Consider the following 23,169-nt stretch of genomic DNA (forward strand, 5'->3'; position numbering starts at 1 on the left):
ATTGCCAGAGAAATACAAGTGAGTGCAGGTAATCTGAAATAATAATGCCATAAATACAAAGTAACTAAAAATCTTAATTATGAGTCCAGAAAGCTGATGGATGCCAATGCAGAGAAGTTGAAGTGAATGAAACGGAGAAATGAGCTGAGGGGCAACTGGATGTTTGGGGTTCTGCTTTCAGACAGAAGTATTACACTAAATCAGCATCCAATGTACATTTGGTCCACCCAATATGGTGAAGCCCACACTGTTATATTGACTACAATAACTAGAGATAGAACAACGAAATAGTTGCTTCACTTGGTATACAATCAGAAGAGGGAATGAAATGCTGCAGTTGTAAAGGAAGCTGAATGCGAAAGAGTGGGATGGAAGAATTGGCTTCTTGAAAGAATGGCTCCAATGCAATACTGAAACAGTTATGGAAGATGGGTGTAGAGATGGCATTTTGATGGAGCAGTAGGGTGATCTGGTTAATGTAAATTTTGGTGAAAAGCAAGGGACAAGGGGAACTCTTAGAGTAGAAAAGAAGAAGTAAGGGCAAAGTACAAGAAATGGAACAGAAATAGTCAATGTCTTAGTCAATTACAGTGAAGAGTCCATATTTGATGATTATTCTGGTTATTCTAACCAACCATACTCTTCAGCATTTATAGCTATGAAATTATTTGAGATAAACTAAAATTATCTGGTGGATACAGATCACACGTCTCTGGAAGTGGGCAGCCTGAGATGATTCGGGAGACATTCAGGCAGTCCAAGCACAGCAGATCATTCAGCCACTTCTCCACAGGATCTCCAGGGGCATAACGAATTGCCTCATGTAAAGAAACCTCGTGGAGAGACCGCACTGCCAATAAATAGAGATGTTAGTGATTAAATACTAGTTCGGACTAACAAACTGCAATGCAGGATTACTTCCTTTGGAACAGAGAAGTGGTCACTAACAAGCAGTAATGAGCTTAATTAGCACAAAATTATGAGTGATCTAAATAAAATTATTGGAAATGACCCTCTTAACAGAAAGATCAATAAATGAAGTAATTTTCCAAAAGAATTGCATGAAGTGGAGATTTCATTTCTACTCAGCATAGTTTCAGGGCTGGAACACATTGCCTGAAGGGATGCTGAGACAGAAATAACAGTCACTTTAAAATCCATGAAGTGCAATGACATAAAGGGTCAGGGACCACAAAATGAGATTAAGCCGAGAACCTTATTTCTTGCAGGCATAGAAACAATATACTTCCTTTTGTGCTGCGAAGTTCAAAAGTGATTTAAAAAATATAAATCTTTACCCAAATTATGCCACCATCATTATCACCTTTTATGATAAGCAGACATTGGGATAACACATTGGATGTGCCCTGGCATTAATGAAATTGGCAAAAGGGACACTTTATTTTACTTTATGTCTCCCAACACCTAAATTGAACATCAATTCTAAAAGGAGGACCAGTAAATGATATATTATATAAAAAAAACTCTTTTTGCAATGGACTTGCATATTTTTTTTCATGGATGTTTACTTAATTTGTTACCAAATAGAATCACACAGGCTATATAGTACGAGAAAAAATATTAATACCCGAACTGAGTTTGGCAGTAGAAATAGTTTTATTCTCTGCAGTAACAGTGACCTTGGTCTGTTCATTTTGCTGCCGCAATTGTTGAATCAGCTTTAAAGAGAGTGAACGTCCTGTCCCTTCATACCTGAAAATAGATGATTCCAGTTCAGGAAAAAGGTGGGAACTTCAAATTCAATGCACACGACATAATATTGCAGCCATCATTACTTCAGGCCATCCTCTCTATTGGAACCATCAACTAAAACGTTAAATCTTTCGACAATGTTTATGCATTTTTAAAATCCAAAATCATTTCACATATTATTTATCTTAGTTAACCTTATTAAAAAATCTTAAAACTGGAATATGCATGATAATTACCACATTTTAATTTTTTACATTAGCAGGTATTTAGTATCAAATAAATTTCCATCTGCATGTTTTTATCACAATGATGCATAGAAATAGTCACAGCACATTCTTCTTCAATCACTTTTCTTTAAATTAATGTTTCTTTAAATTAAGTTGATTTCCAAAAATCATTTTGCAGAACACTGCTATAAAATGGCTTTAAGTGATGATCCAGTCACATACCCATTTACTGTGGAGGCCATAAACACAAGATAAGGTCCCAGCAGTTTTTTCACCAATGGCAGTGGGATTGCAGCTGCTTCATCAATAACTACAAGCTCAGCCTGACCAAGTTTAATTGCATCTGCCGGATGAATGTACTGGCAACAGGAAAATAGAAATTCATATCACGTGGATGCACCATTAATCAGCATACGTTATCATGTTACAGATCAGGAGGAGGGAAATCAGTAAAGTTCTATTTGCACCTGTATCGTCTGCCTGTGTTCCTTATAGATATTAACTCGAACCACAGCTTTGTTGAACTCTGGATTTAAGGATTGAATTATTTCGTAGTCCAAATGTTCCTGAAATGAGAAAGTAATTGTACAAACGCTGATGAAAACCATTAAAGACTTAATTTTTTTTCTTCAAGTAACAAAATGTGAGTTTAAAAATTGGTCAATTATAACAGGTTTAATAGCCAATCCACTGTACATCATCTGGAATTTTATAAATTTATAGCCTTTTTGAATATTCTTGCTCATTTGAAAGAAAACAATAGCCCATCACAACTAAGGTTGAGTTACTCTCTTACCTGATAATGTAATGCATCAAATCCTTTAAAAACAAATTCAAAGAGGGTGATCAAGTTGTCTGGACTTGGTGAGGTGACAAAAATATTGGAATATCTAAAAACAGAGCAAGTATTTCTATGAGCCACAATTATTTTCAAAAGCTATCAACATATATTAACTTAAAGTCTAAATGCAATTTTATCAGACCTTGTAAATAATTAAATAACATTAGAACACTATATTTTTACTTTAAGATTGAATAAGCAAGTGCGTAACACATGAATTTTTACTGGCTCTCCACTCAGCTCTGGATCACCTCAAGAGTGAGTGGGGAGGGGGGGAGTGAGGGAGGGAGAGAAGGGAGGGGGAAAAGGGGAGAAAATGACACTGTGTATATTCAAGAGGGAAATGTCTGTGTGTATTTTGGTCAGTATGGTTCATAGTGTGAAAAATAAAAACTTATATTAAAAAAAACACCAATTCAGACATATGGCTGCTCTTCTTCGACTACAGCCTTCAACACCGTTATTCCCTCAGTGCTGGTCAAAAAGCTACAAACTCTAGGCCTCTGCACCCTCCTGTGCAACTGGATCCTTGACTTCCTCATCAGAAGCTCACAGTTAATACGAATTGGAAACAACGTCTCCAAATGATTATCAACACAGGCGCACCTCAAGGATGCGTGCTCAGCCCACTGCTCTACTCATTATACACCCATGACTGTGCGGCCCGGCACAATACCAGTGCTATCTACAAATTTGCCAATGACACCACAATTGTTGGCAGAATCATAAACAGCAATGAGGAAGCGAACAGGTGGGAGAGAGATCAGCTCATTGAGTGGTGTCATGCCAACAATCTTGTGCTCAAGGTTAGCACAAACAAGGAGATGATTGTAGACTTCAGGAGGAAGTCAGGGGAACATGACCCAGTCCTCATCAAGGGCTCAATAGTGGAGAGGGTCAAGAACTTCAAATTCTTGGGTGTCGACATCTCCAAGGATCTATCCTGAAGCTTCTATGTTGATGTAGTTACGAAGAAGGCTCACCAGCAATTATACTTTGTGAAGTGTTTGAGGAGATTCAGAATGTCACTGAAGCCTCGAAAACTTCTACAGGTGTACCTTGGAGAACATTCTGGCTGGTTGTATCACTGCCTGGTATGGAGGTGCCAACTCTCAGGACAAGAATAAACTCCAGAGGGTTGTTTACTTGGCCTTGTTTACCCAGGCACCTGACTTCACTCCATTGAGGACATCTATACAAGGCGGTGTCTTAAAAAAGCAGCCTCTATCCTCAAAGACCCCCACCACCCAGGCCACACCCTCTTCTTCTGCTACCATCGGGAAAAAGGTATAGGAGCCTAAAGATGAGTACTCAACAGCACAAGGACAGCTTCTTTCCCACTACCATCAGATTCCTGAATAATCAAAGAACCAAAGACACTTTCTTACTTTTCATGCACGAGGTAATGAGTAGTAAAAGGTACAAAAAAAACCACAGCATAGGAATATTTAGTAGATCTAACACCTACCCAAATGCTATTGCTCCTGCAATAGACAATCCCAATGCAGCAGATTTACCACGACCTCTGGCAGCAGTTAAAGCGACTGTGCTTCTCAGCGTTTTCTCTGATATGGCTTCAATGAATTTCAGTACCGCCTTGACCTAACAAGGACAAAACATTACATTGATCTGCTTGAAGAGAAGGCAGTACAAAAGATATTCCAGTAATTGCCCCATAATGTCACATAAAATAGCACAAATAGTTACTGAGGAATAAATAGAAGGTACAAGCACTTAGCAGCTCAGCCATTTATAAAACAATGAATGTTTTAGGTTGAAAACCCAGGCAGCATAGTGAGCACAGCACCATTGCAGTGCCAGTGTCCCGGGTTCGAGTCCAGCGCAGTCTGTAAAGAGCTCGTACTTTCTCCCTGTGCCAACCTGGGATCCCTCCAGGTGCTCCAGTTTCAGATTTATTGTTAGAGTGACCTCACATACAACTCTGAGATTCTTTTCCCTACTGGCGAAGCAGAATTATCACATAGGCAGTACATTAGAAAAATGACAATGTAAACAAATAAAATGTAACAAACTTTGGGGTGGCATAGTTGGCATAACGGTTAGTGCAACATTGTTACAGCGGCAGCGATCAGGACCATGCTTCAAATCCCACAGTGTCTTTAAGGAGTTTTCCCCGTGTCTGCGTGGAATTCCGGTTTTCTCCCCACCGTTCAAAACGTAACTGCAGGTTGTAGGTAATTTGGTGCAAATGGGTGGCACAGGCTTGTTATCGAGCTCTATGTCTAAACAAAACTGACTGCAATACAGAGATTTTTTAAAAATCAGTAAAGTGCAAGAATCTATAAATGGGTCCCTGACTGAGTTTGTTGTTGAGGAGTCTGATGGTGAAGGGGTAGCAGATGTTCCTGAACCTGGTGATGTGAGTCGTGTGGCACCGAGACCTCTTTCATGATGGAAGCAATGAGAAAGAGCAGAGCGGTGTGGATCCTTGATGACTGCTGCAGTTCTTCGATGGCAGAGTTCCCTGCAGATGTTCTTGATGGTGAGGAAGGTTTTATCCATGATGTACTGGGCTGCGTCCAATACCCCTTCTGTAGAGCTTTTCACTCAGGGGCTTTGATGTCTCCATACCAGACTGTGATGCAGCTGGTCAGGATACTTTCCACCACACATTTGTAGAAATTTGCTAGGATTTCCAATGTTATGCCTAACTTCCACAAACTGCTGAAGAAGTAGAGGCACTGATGTGCTTTCTTCATGAGGTTGTTTGTGTGTTGGGTCCAGGAAAGATCCTCCAAGATAGTGACTCCCAAGAACTTAAATTTGTTCACTCTCTCCACCTCAGATCCCCCAGTGATCACTGGATTGTACACCTCTGGCTTTCCCTTCCTGGTCAACAAATAGCTCCTTAGTTTTGGTGACATTGAATGGAAGGTTGTTGGTGCACCATTCAGCCAAGTTTTCAATTTCCCTCCTGTATGATGACTCAACACCCCTTTTTACACAGACCATTACTGCAGTATTATCAGCAAGCTTGTAGATGGTGTTGCTCTCGTACGGAGCCACACAGACACTGGTGCAAAGTGAGAAGACCAAGGGGCTAAGAACACAGCCCAGTAGTGCTCTGGTTATGGATGGAGATTGCCGAGATGTGCTTACCAATCGTCTCTGATTGTGGTCTGGAGGTGAGGAAATTAATTACACAATGCAGTGTTGAGTCCCAGGTCTTGGAGTTTGCTGATCATTTTTGAGGGGATGATTCCAACATTCCAAGGATGTACAGTGTTAGTGATTTAATTGGTCACATAGGTGGGGCTCATGGGTCAGAAGGGCCTGTTACCATCTGTATCTCTAAAAGAATTAAATCATAACTGAGAAAAATTAGAAAGCAAAGGAGGTAGATTGGTGGAAAGAACAAAAGGAAATATCTGCAATAGTGTGGAGACATGGAGAGTAAACAATACAAGAGACGAATATGAGTGGAGAAGGCTTGTAAATCGCAGGTGAACTTTAATTCTGACTTTAATGATTCCTCATATTTCCCATTGTAACCTTGATCTTCGAGCTCACAGGCTGCTCCAGTGAGACTTAACCTAAGCTTAAAGGGCAGCAGTCATCTCTGTTCAGGCATATTACCATCTCAGGACCTCAATGAATTCAACAATTTCAGATCATCTGCATCTCTGTTGCTATCAAGGACAGTTTAATCATACAGTTTTTCTCTCCACGAAAGCCACTTGATGCGAGTATCAACAGGATTGTTTTCCACTTCGGATTTCAGCATTTGCAATATTTTACTTAATGAAACACGAAAATCTGCAGATGCTGTGATTGTTGTAAAAACACACCAAAATGGTGGGGGAACTCAGCCTGTCTTTTCAGCGCCCATAGGAGACAAAGATACATTGCTGATGTTTCGGGCATGAGACCCTCTTCAAGGTGAAGAAGGTCTCAGGCCCAAAGTGACAGCAATATAACTTTGTCTCCTATGGAAGATGAAAAGTCCAGCTGAGTTTCTCCAGGATTTCACAATGTTTTACTTGTCTAGTTTGCTTTTCAGTTCCAGCATTTAGTTCTCTCTCTCTCTCTCTACCTGCTCCATTCATCTCATCTCCCACAAAGATCTGCTGCACTTAACAAGGCAGTTTCTCTCCTTCATTCAGTTCCTTGTGGTCTCCACACAATGCAGATGTTCTCCTCCTGTCTGCTCTGTAACGTAGTATGTTAGATATCTATATTTTTTTCCAGTTCTGATAAAAGGTCATTGACTTGAAACTTTAACTGTTTTTCTCTCCACAGATGCTGCTTGATTTGGTGAATATTTCATATGTCCTGCAATTTTCATTTTGCTTGCCTTTCATGGAAGTGCACAATGCATATTTTATCACATGATCTTGGTTGGGAGATAGAAGCAGGAGTAAAATTATAATTAGCATACAGGTCGTTCGCTCGTTCCACCACTGCCAAATCTTCTATAAAGTCAAATAACATCCTCCTGTAAGTGTATTACAGATCCTTCATTGTCACCACCTTCAGATTCTGGAACTCCTCACTAAATCAGTACGAGCAACAGCAACAATTGCCCAGAAAAGGCAGCTCATCACTACTTTTGAAAAAATAGGGCAATAAATGCTGCCCTTCCTCGTATTCCACGAGTGAGTTAAAAATAGTCGTTTTTATAATTTAATTTTTTTTTAATTTAGACATTCAGCACAGTAACAAGCCATTTCGGCCTTCTAGTCTGTGCTGTCCAATCTACACCCAATTAACCTACACCCTCGTCAAGTTTCTAAAGGTGAGAGGAAAGCAAACATGGGGAGAACATACAAACTCCTTACAGACATTGTAAGATTTGAACCCCTATCCCAATCGCTGGCGCTGTAAAGGCATTGCTCTAACCGCTACACCAACCGTGCCGCCCTGATGTTTAGTCACAATGTTCTGTTATTGTACAGAATCCATCTAATAAGGCTTCTTACCTGATCCAGTGTTTTGCAGCCATCAACAAGAACTCCTACTGGTTGTGTATCACGTAGTGACTCTTTAATTTCTCTCAATTCAATCTCTCCAGGCGTTAAATTTTCATCCTTAAAAATTATGAAAATGCATTAATAGATAAAAATTCTTGTTGAAAAGGTTTACTGTACATGGCAACATATAAGACAGTATTTGAATCTCAAAAATGTCACCCCAAAACCAGGGTTGTCTTATATGCCAAGTACAAAATCCGAATCTTAACACCAAAGTTCCCTGTGCCATGTATAAAATCTAAACCTTAACAGTGAAGTCCCAGTGCTGCTCCGTGGGTTCCATCCGCCCAGTCTGACTGCTGGCAGCTCAGTACAAACTTCAAATGGCTTGTTAAAGGAGCTGATGATGGTTTATTTTAAAATATTCTAATAAAATATGCTAATAAAATTTAAACCTTCACTGGGTAATTTGCTTTTAGCATATTTTGCATCACTCCACTGGTCAGTGGAATGGTTGGTAAAGGACTATTGAGGCAGTAAGACCGTGAGTACAGCTCAAAACCTACACCTTAGGTGGAAATTCGGGGGGGGGGGGGTGGGGGGGTCATCTTTTTCACCAGCATAAACGGTAATCACATTTACACACAATTAATCAATAACTTTAACTGCTCAACAATTTTTCCTGAACCACTTTCTTCTTTCAATCATAGAGACAGGAGTTTATGCCAATTGGTATTGCAGGGGGGAAAAAAAAACCAAGACATTGGAATGCTCATTGGATTTGAGAATATCTAGAAGGTAATAGTGAGAGATGGAGGTTCCATAAATAATGGGGCAGGCCTTCAAATCAGAAGGAAAGCGATTTCATGATATGGGGCAATCAAAGTGCAAGTTTGACTTTTAAGGGTCCAAGGTTCTACAATTAGAGGGGTTCTGGAGCAATTGGGAAAATTACTGATTCTGGGTCAGGTCACTCGTCTGAGTGCTACTTGTACCATGCAACCCAGTACTACCTGTCACATGGTTGGGTGGTCGGCGACTAAATCATCTCCCCCACCAGGCTTGCCTGGTGCAGAGGTGGCGAGACACCCTGCAGGATGAAAAACAAGACCGGTCAACGGGCAGATGAACCCTCTCGTAGGATCAACAGCCATCCAACAAACAGGTGACGTGAAGCTCGGAAAGGGCATCCTTTGCATTGAAGCTTGGTCTGTCCATTCACTGAAACAGAACTTCCCCAGCCGTCTTGGACCTTACCATCCTGCTGGATCTGGGAGGGATATGTCGAAAGGATGGGTCTGGACCCGCGCAACCCCATCCTACTCAACTAAATTCCATTCATATACATGCTGTTCCTGTTTGAGGAGTGGGGTATCCTCACAGTGCCTGTCAAGGATCAGCCTATATAGCCATTCCAAGAAGCACATAGCAAACCCCACAAACTGACTGAAAGAAAGTATCATCATCCTATGGGATGGATAGCCAGAATTACTGATTACTTAAAACAGACTGGTGGAAGAATATTATGGTCTAAATACATCAGGGTAAAACTTTATGCACAAGTAATTGTAAATACTTTTTCCATGATATAATAGGATGCTAAGTTTTCAGTAAAGATGAAAATGTTACTGACTTTATCAATTGAAGGTTATTTCAACAGTGTAAATAAACAGTAAAACCCCAAATTCCACAGCTGGATCTGCAAAACATACCGTAGATTTGGGTGGGACAGACTTGATGTTGAGAATGTGACTGGAAATTGGCAAGATATCCAGATGATCATTTATCACAATGCAATTCTTGCAAGATGCTAGTGAAAGGATGAATCTGATGAAACAGAATGAACATAACAAAATTTGGGACATTTACAGACCAAAAAGTGATTTAAAGTTGAACATCTTGTCATCCTTTCTACCCTTGCCAAGTGCCCACTTATCTTAAGAGATAGACATTTTGTGCTTAATTGGCTAAATATTAATTCGACTCATTCTGATTCTCTTAAGTCATCATCTTCAGGATCTCTGTATCCCAATTCTTCACCATTAAATTTATCCCCCAACTGAGCCACTGGTTAACCAAGCTGGTCACAACTTTAGCATCCCTTTGTACTGAGACTGAACTGAACTAATCTCTGTAATGATTAAAATGTTGATTACTTGTCTAACTCTATATCCTGGCCACACCTGCCTCCACCACTGCTGAAATCTCACATATCATCTTCAATTTAATTTTCTTAACTGGTCTCCCACTGCAGCTCAACTAAACCTTTATTATATAGATACCGTCAGGTCCTGATCAATCACCACTTCTATCTGAGATGATATCTCCTGAACTCACATTTTAAAACTCTATCCCTGCAATCTCACCTCGAATCACTTTGGTAGCTCCATTCCAATCTGACAATCCTCTTAAACTCTCTACTGATTATGGTGATGTCTGCCAATTTCCCCATTCTCCTCCCACCCCCCCCACCAAGACCATCAGTAATTGCTAAGACTTATCCAACTTGGATACACAATCTGATCTTAACTTGTTGATTCACAATCACTGCTCCTCTTTAAATCTCATCCTTTTGAGCAAGCCTTTTAAAATTGACTTTGGTTCAGTGGCATTTGTCTACCAATACTGATTTGAAGTGTTTTTAAATACGCTCCTATATTAAAGGGGAATCGGAAGCTGATGCATTCCCACATGCCTGCAACTTGCACAGGTTCATAAGGCTGTTGGAGTGACCCAAACTGGGTAAATGAAAACATATTGCAACTTGTAACCATCTTAGTTGCATTCTAACAGTAGAAAAAGGAATTAATGACCAGGGTGTTGGATAAAGTGCCAAACAAATAATAAACTTTGTCCTGGTTTGTCAAGCCTTTTGAGTGCAAAGCTAAACAACTCCAATGAAGAGGAGAGTATTTCATGAAACTCCTAAAAACAGACTTTGGGCTATCAGGTGGCATGGCTCAGGCTACAGGATATTCAGGCCAAGATTTTTTTGTAATCATGGTATGCACATGGCTGGTTCAATTGAGTTTCTGATCAATGGTGACTTCCTAATTTACTTATTAACAAAGCGCTAGGTAATGCAAACTGTACATGAATAAGAATTCAAGGGCCAGGAATTGTCCTTTTTATCAAAATTAAGAATTTCGTACCTTTCAGGAAATATCAACATTACATTACAAAGTCATTAGAATTATATAGATGGCAGAAGGGGGCACGGGGCTGCATCGCATATAGCTCAGAAGTTTGTATACATTTTCCTACCACTTCATTATTCCCCAAAGATTCACACAGTCCTAAGATCAGGGATTGATTTCACAGATGCCACCTAGTATCCATTAAATCCATAAACTTCAAATAATCCAAACCAAAAGATTAAAGTCCTCTTCAGAACCAAATTCAACATACTGACTCTCTTGACTGCAATGAAATAATCAAACAATAAATACATTTAAGGTCTTCAAATGCATTTCCAAAAACCTTTGTCATCCTTAATAATTACATTAACTCCAGCACAAATTTTATCATCCCACTTCACCTTCCATCTCTTCCAGACCAGCACCAGAAAAGGAGTCTTCAAGCACACTCCAACACTCAACCTGTGATTCCAACTCCATGTACCTGCTTATGTTAAGGGATATTGATCATGTATCTAACAATAAAGATGTAATGTTATCAATAACATTTATATTTTCCCTTGCACTAGCACCTAAACAAGACTATTTCAGAACAATATGGTTTAAAAGCATCTGAGAAAAAAAATAATTACCTTTCATTGAATCTTCCAACCACATCTTGATGTGATTCTGTTCTGAAACGTGCATGGACATCCTTGAGGAAATTAAAAGAAAAAAAAAATCAATTAATAAAAAAAGTTCAGACTAAAGCCAATAATGATCCTATCCCACTGACTTCAAAATCAATTTTTAAAAATGTGTTAGAATGAACCAATAATTTAAAGAAGACCCTGAGATCAGTTAAAATTTCTGACAAGATCATGATAAAATCATGCAAACAAAATTGCTCTGGATTCAAGAATGCATGTAGGATTAACTCAATTTTTAATTTCACAACTAATTTATGTTCAAACTGAAACACCTGCTCAGTACATTTATGATTAACATCTATTTAAGAAGGCAGAAGTGTTTAAAATGCATTCCAATAAAACATGATTCATTCAGGAAGTGTTATTTTCAAAAAGAATTCCATAGTCTGAAAAATTTGTTAGTATTAATAGTGCCAAAGGTACCTCCACATTCAACAGCACAACACATGAAAAATTCTCTGCTTTTGTAAAGTTTCAAACTGACAAAATGGTTGTAAAAGAATGCAAAAAGTTCTTGACTCAATGAAAAAGTCAGATATTCTTCTCAGCTCTTATCCTACACAAACTATTTTCTATATCCTTCAATATTCTGCCTCTCACTTCAGGTGCTTAACCTTTTATCTGGGATTCCAAACACCGGCAATCTCCAAAACACAGCACTTTTTTTTCCATAGATGACATTTACTCATCAAAGATGGAGTTTGATGCCAAACAGGATCCGACGCGACCCTCGCTCAACTCCTCTTCCGCGCTGATAATTTGTGGTATCATCACCTAATAAGTGGCCCTTCTTGGTGCACGCTGTCGCTAATTAGTGTGATTATTACTTTAAAAGAACAACTTAGGACCGGGTGTTTTAACCCTACAGAGCAGCGTTGTGTCTCTGCTCCCCACTCTCCTGGGCTCGCAGCAGTTGCAGCGCTGCCGTTACAGCAAGTTCTAGCAGTGCCTCCATTTTTTCCCCCCAGCCCTTGTCATTTTTTTTAAGAGGGGGTGAAATTTTAGTTTTTCAGAAAGGCTTTTCTGACATCATAGCATAATCATTCAGCTCTAATTCTGAATTTAAGTCCATTTACTCTGTCCTGTCCCATAGAAAATTGTTCCTCTCTTCCTGCCTTATTAAAATATCAAACATTATATATTCAAGAAATTTCAACCTCAAGAGGCAGTGTGGCCCATCCTTTAGCTCCAGTATCATGTTTACTGAACCAGTGCTGTAACACCTCCAAGGCCAACATATCCTGCATGCCACCTGCTGGGATATCAAATCAGCAACTTTCAGCTGTTAGTAGCTAGCAACTGTACAGGTCTCTACTTTTCAAAATTGCATGCTTTGCTTGCTTAGCAATGATCTAAAGAATGCTTGAGCACTGTAGTCTGCCAAACACAGTACACACCATTGTCATTGTATATAGCTGTTTCAAGGAGTTGACAGTTCTCAGTAGGATCACAACAAGTCCTCCCCCTTCCACTGTCTCAACTGTCCTTGCCAAAAGGTTTGGTGTCAGGGCCTCAAAGTCCTGCAAGATAAAAAATAAAAAAAGCAAGGTTTCTTTTCATAACATAATTGTGAAGAGAATTTTGAACAGTTGTACAGTTATAATAAACAATGAAAAGAATCTTCATTAAAAGCTGCTATAAAGATTGCTGCTATTTTACTGCAGATCCACGACCTCCGTCTATTAAATATTTCATTATGTTATTTCAAATGTTCAACATGTTATGAACACTATTATCAAATCAATTCATAGCAAAGCCATTTTATAAGTTGCATCTATTCAAAACATTCAATTCTCTATTGGTTTGCCCTTCAAAAGTGAGTAAGTTTGGCTTTTGACAGCCAGTCTTAAAACCTCCCCATATCCTATTATCCAGTTTTTAACTGTCCCCATTTCTTCCTGGGGAACAATGAAGTATAGGCATCGAATACCATGAACACCTCATAGGTCAATATTCACATACAAGCCTCAAAATGTTAGGTTTTCATTATTCTTAGTGGGCAAGGCAAAGCATTACAGCAAACCTGACAATGGGGTCAGCTGACATATATACTTACACACTAATTCCATCAGGTAGCACTGAATACGAACAACATTATTCTTTTTAACTCAGTGCTGTTGAATACAAGAGAGCGGCACGGTTGGCGTAATGCCTTTACAGTACTAGTGATTGGGACCGGGCTTCGAATCCTATGCTGTAAGGAGTTTGTACACTCTTCCTGTGTCTTCATGGGTTTTCCCTGGAGGCTCCGGTTTCCTCCCACCTTTCGAAACGTACTGGGGGGTATAGGTTAATATGGACTAAATTGGGCGGCATGGGCCGAGATGGTCTGTTACCGTGCTGAAGATTGAAATTTTTTTTTAAATTAGCCTAGAAATCAGAGCAAGTCAATGGTTTATGTCAACATTGTTATCATCCATACAGCACTGACGCATTACAAAATTGCTCTTATTTCAATGGCAGTGATAATAAGTGGCCCTTTCCAAAACAAACAATAATGAATAAAAAAAATAACATTCACACCTGCAAAACACACATTCCATATGTGTTGCCCAAGATCTTATGCGTCTCATTGTAATAGCAGTACCGAATGTTCGTTGCTGCTATAAAAAGCTCAAATGGATCATCTTGCTTGAGGTCAAGTGTTCCGCTTTTAATCTTTTTCTGCAACTGCCTCATTCGCTTCTTCCTGTGACTGAAGGACAATCAGGGATACAGTATTTACACATTAGCAACACTTCCTGTAATAACCTGCTGACTATCAGCAATACCTACTTGTAAAATACTAGCATGATCATCTAGAGAAGCTTGGAAGTCGTGCAATTTAGTATTTATCGCCTTTCCACCAGTGCAGATATACTGTACATATTGTACATATTTCACATTTTATTTTTTTTAATGATATCTGATCCCTTAGGTCTTACTAGCTTAAGCCAAAGAGCACGTTAAATATACAAGCACAGTATTTTGTATGACATAATACTCTTTGGCTGTGCTTTCAGGTAGGTGTGCAATAGTCCTCGAGGGTAAAAATGGCAGCAGCTTTGCGTTTTTGAAAATGAAGCATATGACAAATTTTATTCCTTTGGCAATTTAAGATCACTGCATCAAACTGTGAACTAACCACGTTAATTCTTATTGTTACAGGCATGTTTTTTAATATATTTTAGTAAAGTTACTGTGGGGGGGGGGGGGGTGGTGTGGAACAGGGAAAAGTGCACACACATAGGTAACAAACCTTTTCTAGCAGACACAAAGGCACTTAAAGAAGACCATAAAACCCAAGGTTATTGTTCTCAACTGAAAAGACTGACAATGGAATGTTTGCTCTAAGAAACATCTGTTCAAACAAACAGCCAGATGAGAGGGTTTTGGGAAAATGAAACCTAAAAACATGTATTGCTCAAGCAGTCAAGTGATTCAGACACTTGAAGAAAGCATTTTTAATTCATCAGAAAGTCATCTGGAGGAAGAGAATTTAGGTGACTTTCTGGTGAGATGGTCACTTCTGCTGGTCAAAGGAGAGAAATCTGGTGATGCCATTGTAATGGTCTCTTTTGACTGACCCATATCTGGGTAAAGAAAGCAAAGATCTTGCTTGCATTTGGATCGTGATCATTTTAAGGGTCATTTCATTTAACCTTAGGTCTGTGGAAACATCGCATCGAAAAGTCATGTTCCATACCCTTTATGCAAGAAAGGGGGAATTGTGACAAATCATTCATATGAAGAAACATCTCTATGGAAGCAAGTCAACAAGAATTTGTGAGTTTTGAGAAGTCTGATGTCTCTGTCTCTCCTACTACATAATTACTTCTGAACATCAGTTTAAAGATTTTGAGTTCAACACATGATATCTAAGACTGAACTTTAAAATTGACTTTTCAGAATTGTGACCAAGTTGTAATGGTTTGGGTGATCCACACACATATACGCATAGCTGAGGTTAAGTTTAAATTTTAGTAAGATGCTATATTATTAAGTTATTAATAAAAATTATTGTTTTAAGATACCATTGTCTTGGTGAATTACTATTGCATCCATTACATAACACTTCATGCACATGTCAACACTGGGTTGTTTATTACATTGTTTTTGTTCAAGAGCAAAAAAAAGCAAAACTGGACTTTAAAATAAAACCCAGATAAATCAACAATTTGATTTATTGCTTTCCTTTTGCTGACAGGTAGCATAGGTAACATAGAATTCTTCTGATCCAATACAAGGATGTTTAAGGTTTTTCCTCAGTTTTGATGGCAATATTCTCAAAGTACTATATTTTGAAAGACAGTTTTGATCATTTTCACAGTCATATTATCATGTCTTTACTCTTCAGTAAATAGCAGTTTAGAAACATAATATTCAATTACATGCAGCAGGGTAATTGGGATAAGCACTCAGGTTGTGTAGACTTTCAGCATTAATTTGGTCAATGCATTAAAAAGCAGTGTAAATTTTAAAGCCAAACATTCTTCCCATACTTAGACACAATACATTGATTGCGTACATTTTTTAAACAGTTAAAGCATGAAACCTGTACTGATTTTGGAAGCAAGAATAGAATTTTGATAGTTATACAATAAAATCCGTGTCATCCAGAATTCAAGCAACTGGCAAAGAAAAAAAAATGGCAGAAAATAAATAGGTTAAAAAATACAAAAGTTTAAAATTGGCACTCCTAGCAAGCAGTTTACCAATCACACAACACATAGTCTCAAGCAACTGGCAAATTCACTTATCCAGCATCTAGCAATCCCCATCCACATGGAGACTTTATTGTACTTTCAAATGGACAGCACAAGTTTGGAAGACAGTTATAAAAAGTTTAACATTCAGTTTATCAGATTATTTTGCTTTAGTAAATGTCAGCCTAATAATATACTGGTTAATCACATGTGGCAGGAAGGAAATAGGGAGTTAAAGAGTATTTTCAGGCTTAAATTGTCAATGTTCTATAAAACATATTGTATATGCCAGAGTTTAGGATGATCCAAATCTTAAAAATGTCACCTTAAAAGAGGGTTGTCTTATATGCCGGGTCTAAAATCCGAACCTTGACAGCGAAGTCTCAACACCGCTGCTATCTTCCTGCCAGCTCCTACCCAATCTTGCGCCCGCCCTGATAGTTACGAACAAAGTCTCAGTGCTCCTCCACGGGGTCCATCTGCCCAGTCTGACTGCCATCAGCTCTGTAAAGACCTTAAATGACCTGTTACAGGAGCTGACAGTGGTTTATTTTAAAATATACCAATAAAATGAAAACCTTTACAGGGTAATTTGGTATTTAAAATATTGTGATTTGCTTTTCACAGCCTCCACTTGTCAATGGTAAATGCACATTTGGGGTTCATCTTATGCAAATGGTATTGGTCAAATCCTACATTTTAGAAGGAAATTCCGAGTTGTCCTATATATGAGTCTTGCTATACATTGGCATATACAATCATTCAAAATTTCAATATCTAAATCTTTTTCTTTTGCATGTAAATGTTACCTGCTAAAGCCAAGCTCCTTCTTGTAACACCATAACACAGATGGCCTGGCCTTCACTAGGGCTTTAGAGAGCATATGATGAAGTATAACCACCTAGGGTGATAATAAGACAAAATAAAATTGTACACTATTTGCCTTTCTTTTATTAGTTATTAGTTAAGTAAACCTTCATTAGCAATCCTCAAAAAGTCAATTTCCATAGATTAACATTGCATTTTCCTCCCATAAGGAAGGTAAACTATTCTTAAGGTAATTAATTTCTATCCTCCAAAGGAGGAGATGAAAGAAAAAAAATCCTTAGATGCAATACAGGTAGTCTCCGACTTACAACCAAAATGGGGACCGAAGAATCGGTCATATCTTGAAATGGACGCAAGTTGGCATTTTGCCTGTGCATGTCGAGTAAGTAAGCCTTAAAACAACCTTTCTCATTAAAATTTTCATCAAATGAACTTTAATCTAAATTTTCATCATCTACCTTTACTTACCTTGTTAGTTGGCATCCTGGGATCCTTAGGCTGGGTGCGGCCATCTTGATTCCTGTGCACATGAGCGAGTCTTTGGTTGGAGCATGAGCGGAGGGTTTGTGAATTTGGAATTTGGTTGGCGCATGCGCGAGTGTTCAGGACCCTACAATATTGAATTTGCACCTTTAACTCTTGCCTGCCCCAACCAAACTCCAATGCGTGAACCACGCATGTGCAAACTGAAGACTTGTGCATGCGCACAGTCTAACAAGGTAAGTATGCACATTTTGGCTCTTACATGCCCTGTATCCCTGTTATAGTGTGTCAAATACAGCATAATCTATGTAAATTTTATATCGTTCCCTGAAGGTAGAAACTCACGTGAATAGGGTGGTGAAGGCGGCTTTTAGTATGCTGGCCTTTATAAATCATTGCATGGAATATAGGAGTTGGGAGGTGATGTTGAGACTGTATAAGACGTTGGTGCGGCCTAATTTGGAGTTCTGTGTGCAGTTCTGGTCGCCTAATTATAGGAAGGATATAAACAGAGTGGAGAGAGTGCAGAGAAGGTTTACCAGAATGTTACCTGGGTTTAAGCATCTAGAGTATAGGGAGAGATTGGACAGATTAGGTCTTTATTCTTTGGAGCGTAGAAGGTTGAGAGGGAATTTGATAGAAGTATTTAAGATTATGAAAGGGATAGACAGAGTGGATGTGGATAAACTATTTCCGTTAAGAGGAGGAAAGATTAAAACAAGAGGACATGAGTTAAGAATTAAGGGGCAGAGGTTTAGAGGTAACATGAGGGGGAACTTCTTTACTCAGAGAGTGGTAGACGTGTGGAATGAGCTTCCGGGAGAAATAGTGGCGGCGGAGTCAATTGTATTATTTAAGAAAAGGTTGGACAGGTATATGGATGAGAAGAAGATGGAGGGTTATGGGCATTGTGCAGGGAGGTGGGACTAGAGAGGGGTGTTTGGTTCGGTGCGGACTAGAAGGGCCTAATGGCCTGTTTCCGTGCTGTAAATTGTTATGTTATTATGTTATGTTATTTTAAAAATTATTTTGGTCGTATGTACAGATGGACGCATGCCACATAGGTCTCATGTCAGAGAGTACCTGTAAAATAATTTCCTGAAAGGATGGAGATTAAAAAATGCGTCCAAGCTATTTTGGCCAGCCATCAAAAAAAAGCACATGAAAAATATTTAACATTAGAAAAAAAATCAAAAATCTGAAAACAAAATGGAAGATGAAACAAAGTCTCAATCAAAGACTGAAATAGAGCAGATGTTTGATCAAGCTTTCAGGATCTTTCAGTAAAAGAGAAAAAGTGAGAAATTAATAAATTTGGATGTGCAGTGAGAGCCTCGTCTCCTGGTTCATAGGAAAAAGATTTCATTTGAAAATGTACAAATAAAGGCTTCTTCAGTATGCCAGGATCACAGATCATTAATCTCCTTTCTTACTATTGTTGACCTTTAATTTTCAGTAAGTGGGCTTTGGTGAGGAGGGAAAGCAGCAGAAAGATTTTCCTTTTCTCAATTTTACTTGTTGCTAAAAAGGGCAGTAATGGCATTTAGTGGAGAGATGGGCTCCTCCTGTGAGATGTGGGAGATGCCCCTAGTGACTGCAGAAAATGTGTCCAGCTGCAGCTCCTTGGATTATATGGATCGGATGGTGCTTCAATTGGACTCCCTGAGCAGCAGATATGCAGAAGAGAGTGTCATGGATGGAACCTTCTAGGAGATGATCACATCAACAGTTCATAAGAGCATCAGAAATGAGACCTGCAGTAAGCCACTTGGCCATTCAGACAGATGAATGACAACCAGGTGGTACAGACAAGTAGTCCTGTGGATTCTTTCCTCTCAAATATGTACAGCACATCACTATAGATACGATTAGGGGGAATAGGCTCTTGAGGAAAAATGAAAGCAGCATTCAGATCAGTGGCACCACAGGGTAGGTCAAGGAGGAAGTGACCAATAGCGATAGAAGATTCTTTAGTCAGAGACACAGATAGGCATTTGTGTGGCCGTGAGTGAGACTGCAGCATAGGGTGTTGCCTCCCTGATGTCAGATTTAAGAATGGCACAGGAAATTCTGAATGTTAAGCATGAACAGTTGAAGGGAGGGGGGGTGGGTGCTAATAGTGGAAACAAGAACAGAGATGAGGTCCTGCAAAGAGAACTAAGGGAGTTAGGCAGAAAGTTAAAAAGCAAAACCTGGGGCTGCAACTTCACTCCCTATGCCATGTACTAGCGAGGCAAGAAATTGGAAGATAATTCAGTTCAATGCATGGCTGTGGAACTGGTGCAGAAGGAAAGATTTTCATTAGTCTCTCTTCCAGGGCAGGTGGGATCTGTACAAAGACAGCTCTCATCTAAGCTGGAGAGATCCCAAAATCCTTGCAGAAAGATTTGGTAGTGCTACTTGGGAGGGTTTGGACCAGCATAGCAAGGTGGCAAATAGTTGTCATGTAGAAAGTACCAAGCATAGCTAAATCAACCACAGCCTTCTACATTCCATTGACGACACCCACGTGAGGCAATGCCATAAGAAGACAGTCAGCTTCATAAAGGACCCCCTTCACCCTGGTCACAACCTCTTCTCACTGCTTCCTTCAGGAATAAGGTACAGAAGCCCAAAATCCAGCATCTCTACGTTGTAGAATAGATCCCCAACCCATAATCATTATTAGGTTCTTGAACCTCCCCGTACCACCCTAATCATAAACTGCTCCAGTACCACAAAAATATCTGCCTGCACTATTGAAATTCCACTGTTTTTTTTTTCTTGCGCTACTATAAGTGTGAATAATTATTATCTACCTTTTACATTATTTCTTTCTGTACAGTAATTTATTGTATACTATTGGAGCTGTTTTATTCCCCTAAAAGTACTTGTTTGGCTACAGTAAGTTAGCATTTTGGTTCATGTGTACATTGCACTTATGTCTATGACAATAAACTCACTTTCATAATATATTCAACATTTGACTTACTTGCACGTGTAACATTTAGGTAGCTGACCCAATTGAGTTTCTGGTCAACAGTGATGCCCAGAACACTTTTAGTTGGACACAGCAAATAATACCATTGAATGATTAGGGTATTTCTTGTTGGATATATTGATCACCTAACAGTTATGACACAGATGTTAAACCAATCAGCATGCAAGGACAGACTGATTCATTTGTTGAGAAGCTGAAAGTGCAGTTGAACATTGTGAAGACATCAGTAAATTGCTCTACTTCAGAACTTACGATGGGAGGAAAGTGATTGATGGAAGAGACTAGCCAAGATAGGCCAAGGCGACAACCATAAGAATATCCAGCAGCAATACTGTTGGGCTAGAATGACTGACCTTCAATAAACACGACTCTCCCATTAGGCGAAATTAAAATTAGACCAATTCAACAATGCTTAGCAAGTAAGGTAGTTCAATTTTCCACATTTACCACAATGCCATCCATAAATTGCAAATGTGGTGGAACAACATGGCTGGGGGAATGACCACCTCTGGACTACAATTATTACAATCCAGATGTGACTGTGTCCCATAGCTTTTGTTGTGTCCAGCATTCCCAGCCATTTCGCAAAGACTTGAGAGAACAAATTGAAAACTGGCTGGTAATGAGATCTCAGGAGGAAGCCGAGATGAATGATCCATTTGACATTCTGGGTGCACATGAAAGCTACAGCTAAGTCTTTTAGACTTATTTTCTGAGCCTTACTTTTTTTCTGAACCTTACTTGATAATGACATTCTGGGTGCGTGTGAAAGCTACAGCTAAGTCTTTTAGACTTATTTTCTGAACCTAACTTGATAATGGGGATGGTTATAGAATCATCTTCTAGAGTAAATTCAGGAGAATTTTTTTTTTCCCCCACATACCAAGTGATGAATGTCTAGAATGAACTGCCAAAAGATGAGGCAGATACAATAAGAATTAGAAAGATGTTCATACAGGTACTTAGATAGGAAAGGCATCATGGAAAACACATTTCATACAGGCAAATGGAACTAATTTAGATATATTATCAGTCAGCAAGGATGAGAGGGACCAAACAGGCCCATTTCTGTACTGCATTTTTCTATAATTCCGATTAGCTGGTTAACCATCCACTTCTGCTGACAATGAGAATTTTAATGTAATCTATTGGTTCATCTCCTGAATAAAGTAACTTCAAATCCAAAGGTATCTATACATCATTGTATTTTTAACCCCATACCTGATCTCTACTGCGATCACCCACAATGACGAACATTGTCCGTTCCCGCTGAACCACACCATTTTCAATTTGTACCCGGATACGATTATCTAGTTTCTTCCTGAACATTCTGAATGATTGGGTTTGAACCAACTCTGCCTTTAAAAAAAATATAAAGTTTTGGAAAGAATTGTAAATTAACAGACGAGAAGAGTTACAATTTCCACTGAAATACAAATAAAATAACATAGATCGTGGGGAAATTATCAACTTTTGACTCAGGTCACAAGAGATACCCAATTGCTCTCCCAAAACAATGAAAATACATATTAATATATGCGCTTCAATATACCAAATTGCCTCAGGGTGCTTCATGGCCAAAATCTGACACTGGAACGGGTGATAACAAGATTAATCAAAGTAATGATTCAGGGACTGCTTCAAGGGAACTAAAACAGAGTAAAGGGTGAAAGATGGCTTAGTTATGAAGTAACAATTAAAGGATCAGAGACAGTGAAAGCATAAAATTTAAGTAACAAAAGTAATTCAAGAAGATTGCAGAGGTGGTAAAAATTAACCGTCAGGTTTAGTGGTCAATATGAAGAGCATGGGCTGATCTCAAGCCTGCTGCCATGAGGTCCCATGCACAGATATTGAGAAGCTTCAGATATGAATGATGTTCAATCCACCGTACCTGATCATTTACTCCCAATGCCCCGAGAGCCACCACCTCTTCACACCTCCTCCCCCCCCCCCCCCCCCCCCCCCCCCCGGTTGGGGAGCCGTCATCTCTGCACACCCACTGCTCGGGGAGCCGTCAACCCTGCACCCTCACTGCCCGGGGAGCCGTCACTCTTGCACACACCCCCCGCCCCCATCCGGGGAGCCGTCACCCCTGTACCCCCACTGCACGGGGAGCCACCCACACCCCCCCCCCCAGTCGCTGAGCCGTCACTCTTGTATCCCCCCCCCCCCCTCTCCTTGACCAGTGCCCGGGGAGCCGTGATAACGACATCCCCACCCCCGGGTGACCTTCCCCCTCCGGGCACACACGGGGCGGAGGGACCGCTACCCACATGGATCCAGCTCCCCCGAGCTCATGCTCTCCGGCTGCCTACCCTGGGAGGAACACGCCACCCACCTACGCTGGAACTGGGACCTCCTCCTGCGGGAACCCGTCGCTGAAACGGCCGCGTGATGCAGGCGCCGAGACTCCGAACCGCGGTCTCCTTCCGGTGGCAGGAGTCGGGGGACGGCGGCTTCCTCCGCACTTGCTGATTGGCGGACTCTTGGCCAATGGCACGCGAGCGCTCCCAGACCTACGCCACCTATTGGGTGACCTGCCAGCCAACTCCCATCCACCGCAGGATCTCCGCGGGCTTCCAGCACGTCCGGCAGGAAGTCAGCAGGTCGAGCAGCATCACTGGGAAGGAGAGAGTGATGGACGTAGGGCTG

At 40.0% G+C, this 23,169-nt stretch overlaps 1 protein-coding gene across 2 annotated transcripts in view; it reads right to left on the minus strand.

Annotated features, from left to right (window-relative positions):
* Window positions 1–22,964, minus strand: part of nat10 (N-acetyltransferase 10) — a 72,209-nt gene extending 49,245 nt beyond the window's left edge. Inside the window, exons 1-14 of one of the 2 annotated variants that reach the window (XM_069899451.1) lie at window positions 22,856–22,964; window positions 21,736–21,869; window positions 17,033–17,124; window positions 14,062–14,233; window positions 12,936–13,058; window positions 11,482–11,543; window positions 9,425–9,539; window positions 7,722–7,829; window positions 4,250–4,383; window positions 2,737–2,830; window positions 2,408–2,506; window positions 2,163–2,299; window positions 1,589–1,713; window positions 700–850 (exon numbers count right to left, since the gene is read on the minus strand). In XM_069899451.1, coding sequence (XP_069755552.1) covers window positions 700–850; window positions 1,589–1,713; window positions 2,163–2,299; window positions 2,408–2,506; window positions 2,737–2,830; window positions 4,250–4,383; window positions 7,722–7,829; window positions 9,425–9,539; window positions 11,482–11,543; window positions 12,936–13,058; window positions 14,062–14,233; window positions 17,033–17,124; window positions 21,736–21,843 — 1,520 coding nt within the window. In that variant the 5' untranslated portion in view covers window positions 21,844–21,869; window positions 22,856–22,964. Of the gene's footprint in view, window positions 1–699; window positions 851–1,588; window positions 1,714–2,162; window positions 2,300–2,407; window positions 2,507–2,736; window positions 2,831–4,249; window positions 4,384–7,721; window positions 7,830–9,424; window positions 9,540–11,481; window positions 11,544–12,935; window positions 13,059–14,061; window positions 14,234–17,032; window positions 17,125–21,735; window positions 21,874–22,855 lie in introns of both variants that reach the window. The other variant, XM_069899445.1, reaches the window with a different exon arrangement.
* Window positions 22,965–23,169: the final 205 nt, after the last annotated feature.

Source organism: Narcine bancroftii, chromosome 1 (assembly GCF_036971445.1).
Source record: "Narcine bancroftii isolate sNarBan1 chromosome 1, sNarBan1.hap1, whole genome shotgun sequence".
NCBI lineage: Eukaryota > Metazoa > Chordata > Chondrichthyes > Torpediniformes > Narcinidae > Narcine > Narcine bancroftii.